Source organism: Sinocyclocheilus rhinocerous, unplaced genomic scaffold (genome assembly GCF_001515625.1).
Source record: "Sinocyclocheilus rhinocerous isolate Xijiao unplaced genomic scaffold, SAMN03320098_v1.1 scaffold428, whole genome shotgun sequence".
Classification (NCBI taxonomy): Eukaryota; Metazoa; Chordata; class Actinopteri; order Cypriniformes; family Cyprinidae; genus Sinocyclocheilus; species Sinocyclocheilus rhinocerous.
Window position 1 is genome coordinate 207165 of NW_015664017.1, and position 8705 is coordinate 215869.

Below are 8705 nucleotides of genomic sequence, written 5' to 3' on the forward strand. Positions count from 1 at the left end.
AAGATTACTGTTTTTTTTCTGTATTTTTTATCAAATAAATGCAGCCTTGATTTGCATAAGAGACTTCTTTAAAAAACATTACAAGTCTTACTGATCCCAAACTTTTGAACGGCAGTGTGTGTGTGTATATATTATATATATATATATATATAAGGCGGGTATATAAGGCGACAGCGCGCATCCACTCATTAGGTTTTACACTGAGGAGCCGAGAACGTGTCCCGGCAACAGCGAGTGACTCAAGGTTGTGGCATTGGGACATAACATCTCCGTTCCCTCCATCAGGGAACGAGGGTTACGTACGTAACAGAGACGTTCCCTATCTGTCGGTCACTACAAGTTATGTCGTGACGACATTAGGGGTCTATGGAAAACGCCACAACCTGAACACCGTCACAATCCTGTGGCGCTGCAAATGTTGACAAGCCGTAGCATGTCAAGACAAAGCTACGCTAAGGTCGTAACCTTCCCAAAGCCCCAGCGCAAATTCACTGACCTTGGTACCGAAGGGGACCAAATGGTGAGTATATCACTGCTGGAGAAGCCCATGCTGCTGTACCATTCACAAAAAATGTTTTGGAAGGGATTTCAACCTTCAGTGGAAGATTGCTTCAAATCTTTCCTATTTGTTCTTTTCAGCCTGGCAGAACGATGGGGAAGCGTACCTGAGAGTAGGGATGGAAAAACTGCCAGAAGAGACTGACAGAGCGAGTTTGTCAAGGGAAGACACGGGTTTACAGAGAGGGAAACCATACCGTAGAAGAATACACATATGGGATTACCCGTAGGGAATCAAGCCATATGGACACCTAGCCCAGTACAGGGGCTGACCGGGACTCCGGGCATGCTAACACCAGTACTGGGCCTGGCGTCAGACTGCTCCACCAAGTCTGACTGCCGGGGGTGCTGGAGGATGCTTGACCAGGATTCGCCAAACCCGGGGATCTCTACTGGGAGAAGAAAGGCGCTCACATCCCCTTGTGAGGGGGAATGGCGCAGCAAGCTTGACACAGAGCCAGTTTTTCCCCTCCAATTTCCTGTTACCCAACACACGGGAAGAAACCGGCTCTACACGAAGGTTGTAAAACCTTGCGAAGGTGTTAGGTGTCACCCAGCCCGCAGCTCGACAGATGTCCGTCAGAGAGGAAACTGCTCTTTCTTTGACAATGTGATTACCGCTGGCCATCGAGCCAACGGAAGAACAGAAAGAAAAAGATTCTTCGCCCGACCCTCCTCTGGAGGAAGGAGCGGTGCTGTCCTCGCCACCTCGTGAAGAGCAGTCTCCCACATCTCCGGGTTGCCCGTGTCAGGGCTGCTTCGTCGTCTTCCTAGAGCATTTAGCGGCCAGATGCGACACAGGGGGCGCCGCTCTCCTCGACAATGTCTCAGCGCGGGGTGGAGCCGGTGTGGAGAACGCAGGAGGGCGCCCACGGCGACGAGCAGGCTGAGACATGGCCCGCGACGAAACGTGGCAGCTGGAAGATCACGTCGGGGCAAGATGTGCTGTATGGCCTCAGTCTGCTGTTGTACTGCCGAGAACTACTGGGAGATGGGAGCTTCAAGAAAGCGCACTTTGTCAACGTCTCTCATCTCGACCAGGCTGAGCCAGAGATGGCGCTTCTGGACCACCAGAGTGGATATTGCCTTCCCGAGGGACCGCGTCGTGACTTTTGTCGCCCGGAGGGCGAAGTCAGTCACCAGCTGCCTGCCGACAGCTTACAGGCTTTGGACGGGAGACGCGGGCAATTCCTCCAAGTGGCAGCGTTTTGCGGGCACAGGTGCACCGCAACCTCTCTCTCCACCTGGGGAATGTCAACGCGCCCCCTAGCCGCCCCGCCATCGAGGGTAGTGAGGACGGAGGAAGGAGACGAGCGGCTTCTAGCCGTAAAAGGGGCCATCCACGACTACGTCACTTCCTCATGCACCTCCGGGAAGAAAGGAACCAGAGTAGAACGTGGCTGTGAGCCGCGCTCTGCACAGAGAAACCAATCGTCCAGCCGCGAGCGCTCAGGGTTGGGTGGTGTATTCACCTCCAGCCTGATGCTCACAGCTGTCCAGGCAAGCATGGCTGTCAACTCTGGGTCCGATTCGGCAGTGGCGACAACACCCGAGAGGGGCAGCCCCGCCGAATCTTCATCCTCAGAGGTCAATAACCCATCCCCCGATGCTGCAATCAACATCTGATCCCCCGGCGGCACACCGAATGACATGCTGGGACCGCCATAAGACAGCCCAGCAGAATCACTCAGCAGCCGCACAGGACAAGCGCTGCAGGAGGAGTGAGAGGTCCGTGGGGCGTGGCCCGGCGGAGAAGCTCTCACTGTCACCCTCAAATCTCCCAGAGCACTAGCCGGCGGTCCTCTGCTCGTGGCAGAGAAACCGGGACGGGTAGTGACAGAGGGGTCTGCTCCTTTCCCTTTAAGAATGGAGAGACGCGATCTCAGCGTTGCCATGGTCACGCACGCAGTGCGGGCATGAACCATCCATGAATGTGTCTTCAGCGTGCTGAATGGCCATACACGCAAGACAACGCTCGTGGCCATTGTCAGAGGACAGGAAACGACTGCAACCAAGAGGATACGGACGAAAACGCCGTCTTTAAAAAGACACGAATCGTCCGTGATTTGCTCTTTTAGGAAATCTGCTTTTTTAGTTGAAGCGCCCAGGGGAATCGCTGAAAGGGATACCGCTGTTCACGCCGTACCGCCAACCAGAACAGCTTCCTGACACACAGCAGATGAATGGCTTTGTGGAGTATAACAGCTTTTCATACAACCACTCGATAAAAAAACATTTTTTTAATAAGATTAGATATTTTTCTTAGCTCTTTTGTCCAGCTGTACTCAGTCATACACACCTATTGTAAGTGTGGTTGGGTGTGTTGGTGCTCTGGTCTCTCCTGTCGTGACTGTCTCTCTCTGTCTGTCTCACTCGGTTCAGCAGTTGGTCTCTCTCTGTTCTCAGCTCGTTCATATCAGTTAGCAGCGTCTGGTTCTCACTCTGGAGTTTGGCTAATGTCTTACTCCAGTACAGCTCGTCTCTCGGACTCGTTTCTGCCTCCTGCTGGATGGGGGACGAACTGGATGGTGGACGGTTTGCCTGTTCCTCTGATTTCTACAGATTGAAGGTATTTAAAAAGGATTTAAAATGATTACTTTATTAAATGTTTTGTAATATTGATATATGGTGTATATTGAATATGGTGTCACACTCTGATTAAAAACTACACATAGTGCCTTATTGATGTTAAATGTTTAATGATTTACCAAACATATCACTGTTACCAAATGTTTAGGTTTCAAAATCCACATGATGAATTAATAACTCAAATTTATTAACAAATTAATAATTAATAAAAAATTATACAACTACTATATCCGAGTGATATGTACTACATATCAAATCAAAAAAATGAGACATATCAAATCTCAAATATCTTGTTATATATTATTGCCCAAGTAATATATTAAAAGATGGATATATAGTACATCCTACTTTATACGCATACATACATATAATCACATAATACATACTACAGCAAATTATGGTTGCTTAATTATTTATAATCAATATTGGATATATATTATAAATATATATTATATTATATTATATTATATAATGATTTTCTGTAAATCTGCTTTGATACATTACATCTCACTTTATCCACATACATACAGTATAATCACGCAAAGCAATATATACTATAGCAAATCTTGGCTGCGTAATTGTTTATATTTTCACAAAATATAACTATATTATCGCAGCTCTTAAGTTGGATATATATTACATACATTATAGATATATAATAAATTTTTATAAATAAACAAAGAGATATACACTTGTTATGGCTTAAAGCAAGGATTCAGAAGAAACAATAATTCTGATTCAATCAGTTTTTTGCAAAGTTGCTTATTATAGCGCCACCTTGTGGTCGATCTTCACAACAATTGGTGCACATACTAATTTTCATAAGATGTACAAATATATTAATTCCTTACCTGACAAACAGAAAGCTCCTCCCTCCTAGATTCAATTGACATTGGGTTCAGTCTTTCCACATTTTGCTCACATGACACTGAATCACCCGTGGTGACATCAGAAGGCCCGCCCCCTTCTGCCTCCGTCACCATGGCAACCTCTGGCTCACGGATGCCCAGAATTCTTTTTAGCCGCTTGGCTTCCCGCTCCAGCTGAGCGAGTCTCTGAGCAAGAGCCGCGCGGTCCGACCCGTCTGCCAACAATGGTGACACAGGCTGAAATCCTGGCCGGCTGAGAGGAGTGACGACCACTGTCTGAGCCATGGTTGTGGAGGCGTGTGGTGAGAGAGGGTGAGGGGGAATCCTAAGCTGATCTTTGGCCATCTGTGGCCCCTGAGATGTCTGGGGCTCAACGGGGCCCTCAAATACCGTGGCCTCCGGCTGAACACTGTCCTCCTGAGCCACCGTATCTGCTGCTGGTGATGTGCTGGTGTTTGTCTCTGATCCTTCATGCATTTTGTCCATTGTTTCTGTCTCTCCCTCAGATGGGACGTCTGGAGCTTCAGCATGGTTTGGGGACTTACTGCCTTTTTCAATGTCTGAGCATGTTTCTTTCCTTCTTTTTCTAAAAAATAAGTGAGCAAAGTTAGTTAAAAGTTAGTTAAACCTGGGTTTTTGTAAACTTGATGATTTCCTATGCGGGACCCACTAAAGTATAAAGACAACTTTAGATTTTCATGTATAAAGACCCAGTTATATTGTATTGTATTTTTTTAATGTATAAAGACCCAGTTATATTGTAAAAAAAAAAAAAAAAATATTCTAAATTTGTGTCAAATATTATCTGCAAATTATTTACATTTAATAAGTTATTCATTTAAGTTAATTCAATAATTTTTACACTTATTTTTACACTATATACACACACACACATATATATATATATATATATATATAGCACCCCTTACCTTGACCCCTAAGTTAAACTTTTAACATATTAAAAGCGTCCTAATTAATAATGCATCTAGTTTAAAGTCACACTTGAAGGTCACTCTATCACCCACTTAAATACTGTAGTTTGTCACACAGTAACACAACAACGTTTGTTAAACATGTTCAATGCAATGCATCAAGTAAAGATGAGCGACAGCAAAAGTGATTCTTTAATGCGTGTAAATGCTGAGTTGTGTCTCTTTCAGACCTTGGGGAGGGCGAAGACTCTTCCTCTTCTGTGACAGCGACTCTGACTCCATCCTCATCTGCATCCTGTTTATCTGTCGTCATGATAACGGTGACCTCATCCTGTTTGCTCTCTGATGCAGGTTCAGATAGTCCTCGACAGAGAGGACGCACTGGGCTTTTACTCATCTACAACACACACACTTATTATAGTCTCAAGTGAGATCAATGTGTCAAAACCAAAATGAGAAGTGATATTTCACATTAATGTAGGTAATTTCTATAAATGCCTTTGTATGGCCACAAAAAAACTGCAGTCATCAGAACCAACTACTAAAACTTTCTTATATAAAATACTTTTTTGGATAAAACAGTGTGATTTCTAGATGCATTAACTATATTATATAATATAGTTAATGCATCTAGTAAATGCATTAAATAAATGATCTATTAAGGACAGCCTACTTGTAGTTTCAGTATGAATTATTGGGTCGCTTGGCAAACTACAGTATCAAAATACTGCAGTTTCGTCAACACTGACAGTCTGACACACACCCCAACATTTTATGTTTGCATAGGCAAAGCTCTCACATTCATACTTGTACGCATTATTTGTCATGTCTGCCACATGCAAAAGAAGACGGCCACATGCAGACCTACAGAAAACATTTATACAGACCAAACACACACAACTGAGTCAACAAGCCCACAGCGAGTGCGATCACACCCTGACACTTGTGAGAGTCAGAAACCCAAGTTCCTGTCATGAGAATAGAGTACTTCCTCATCTGACACACAAATTGAGGTCAATACCTCCAGAGATCTTCCTCTTCTCTTGATTGAGGCGTGTTCCCTGCGCACAGCAAAACACACATTAACACTGCATGCATTCATACTCGAATCTCAGATATTAGAATGTGGAGCCACACGATTAGTGTAAAGTTTGTGATCACAAGTTGTAAATAAAACAGATTATTGAAATGCATTTCAGTCTTTCTGCTTCAAAAGTTAATGTTCAATTCAATGTTTTACTTGCCGTTTCTTTGTAATCATTTGTGAAATTTACAATGTTTTTGCAGTGCAGAGACAATTTTACTGTCTTAACTGTTTTTTGAGTGTTTTTTCATAGCTGGCTGTTGTAACTTCAGCATTTTCATCCGTATCCTCTGGTAACAAACAGCTCCTACACAATGAAAGCACAAGAATAAATAAGACACGCTTTGAAATTTAATACAAGTCTGCGGTTTACAGCATAATATGCAATTCTACGCAGCCATCCAGTTATCTTTTCCTTATGGTTATTGTCTATTTTTAAGCCAGTTTTGTGTAAAAGGCCTTCACTCCGTGCAGTCTGGTTAAATAATAAGTCAATAAAAGCAGTGTGTTTGGAATGGAATACTAGTGTACTGCATACTGTGTACTATAATACAGCAAGCAAATCCAGTTAACTCTGAAACTAATATTGTTATTTAGCATTTTTTAATCCTTTTCATTTTTTTATGTCACATTCTGGCAGATCGGGTCATCTGGATACTTCATTCACACAGAAAACTTGCTTAATGCACACAGTATACATACTCTAGTGCAAATATAACGCGTAGTACTGCATTCTAAACATACCAGTTTAATTTAAGGTAATCATATGGGAACAGACTCACCGTAAGCGTGGTATCGGGTGCATGCAGCATCTGAACGGATCAGGAAAACTTCCAGCAAACAGGAGAGTGTTGATTCCTCTCCATTTCAAACAGTCCTCACACTGAATCCACCTCACATCCCTTCGGATACAAGAAAGCCATTAATACACCTGTTCAACTTGTTGCGTGTAGAGTTTTTATATATTTTGGGGGGACATTTATGCCCATGAAAATTTCGACAGGAGCAGTTTTTGTTCATATGTTGATGTAGTTCCAGTTGAAACAAAGCTAGGACTAGCCACTAGCCTTGACTTCAGCTTCAAATCCATGATTTAGTACTTGCTATTGCTTGTCAGAGGCAGAGGCAGGCGGTACAGATTGCCGCAGTACAGATGTATTTTTGTAGCTCAAAACCTGGAAATTAGCATTTTAGCACTTCTAGTTCCATCATCCTGAAGTCAATGGGTTTTTGGTTAAATGCCTGAAAAAGGTCAGAGTTTGACACAAGCTTAAGACATTTTCACATTTTATTGTACTAAATAAAATACATTAGTGATTTTTTAAGGTTTTTACTTGACTTGTAAAAGGTGGTTGGTAGCAAGTGGCTAATGGGACTACAGAGGGTGTTGAGGACAGTAAATCTGATAAAATCCAATAAATTTGAAATTTATAAAAGTTGGGAAGACTAATATGATGAAAAAAAAAAAAAAGTGTAAGAATCATAAACGTTTGTTGGTCACAGAGCTTATTTTCTGCAATAATACAACAGCCAATGGAAAAATCCTATTGGGTTTTTGTTGAGGGAACCAGGATGATGCAAAGCTACAGTTTGGCCTTTAAAAAAATGTCCTCACTGCAGCAGTCTATTCAAAAAGCCTGTTTCTCCTTTGATGGTGATTGAAAACTATCCTTGTATCCTGAGGTTAAGTTTTTGCACCTCAGTTTTGTTTTCATGGGAACCTTGGTTGTGATCAGTCATGTGCATTGCATGTTTTAGTTGTTGCATGGTTTACTCGCAGACATCACAGATATAAACCACGCTACTGCTTTGTCTGTCTGTGTTAACAGTTTCACGTTTCTCGCCCACCTGCATTTAACAGCTCGCCTCGACCTCTGCCATCACAAGATGCTTTTTGTGTGTGTGTTTTCTGTGATGCATTTATGTGCAAGGTTTGTGGTCTAACAGACAAATAGTCCGTTTTTAGCAAGTTAGGTTGCACCATCTTTCATTTTTTACCCACGGTGCTATTCTGGCCATCTGACTGACAGATGGATAAACTCTCACCAACAGAGCAAAGCAGGTATGACAACACAGTTGTGTGAAAGGTTTTGGAGGAAAACAATCATACACTTCTTCTTCCTCCTCTTCCTCTTCATCATCCTCTTCCTCTGTTTCCTCAGTATCTCCTTCTTTGCTTTTCCTCTCTAAGGCTTGAAATGCTCTCTCTTTCGCTTTCTTTTCCTTCTTTTCACGCCAGTAGTCATTCAGTTTGAGACCAAGAGCAGCTAGTGTGAGTCTATGAGAAAAGAAGCAAAAAAAATGAAGTTAAAAATGGAAATGGTACATAAAATCATATAGGTATTTAAATTAATTTAAATAAAATGAATATATATTTCAAGGTTTTTAAGTGACGTGACATGTGGCCAAGTATGGTTACCCATACTCGAACTCACAACCTTTGGGTTACGAGTCCGACTCTCTAACCATTAGGCCACGACTTCCCCACAATGCATTTACAGTACATAATATAGACGCTGTACAAAATAAAAATATATGAAAATATATTAAATGAAAAATAATAAAAATGAATTGACATTTCTTTCACTTTTTTTTGTACCTGTACTCAACTGGACACTATAATGTTTAAAAATGTATGTATGTGTGTGTGTGTGTGTGTGTGTGTGTGTGTGT

The 8705-nt window shown here is 42.4% G+C and overlaps 1 protein-coding gene across 1 annotated transcript in view; it reads right to left on the bottom strand.

Annotated features, from left to right (window-relative positions):
- The window catches only part of LOC107729330 (MORC family CW-type zinc finger protein 3-like), a 20167-nt gene that overhangs the window by 2079 nt on the left and 9383 nt on the right, over positions 1–8705 (bottom strand). Inside the window, exons 10-16 of the mRNA XM_016539797.1 lie at positions 8143–8310; positions 6815–6934; positions 6262–6339; positions 5970–6009; positions 5179–5345; positions 3999–4602; positions 2858–3114 (exon numbers count right to left, since the gene is read on the bottom strand). Of these exons, the coding sequence (XP_016395283.1) occupies positions 2858–3114; positions 3999–4602; positions 5179–5345; positions 5970–6009; positions 6262–6339; positions 6815–6934; positions 8143–8310 (1434 nt within the window). The remainder of the gene's footprint in view (positions 1–2857; positions 3115–3998; positions 4603–5178; positions 5346–5969; positions 6010–6261; positions 6340–6814; positions 6935–8142; positions 8311–8705) is intronic.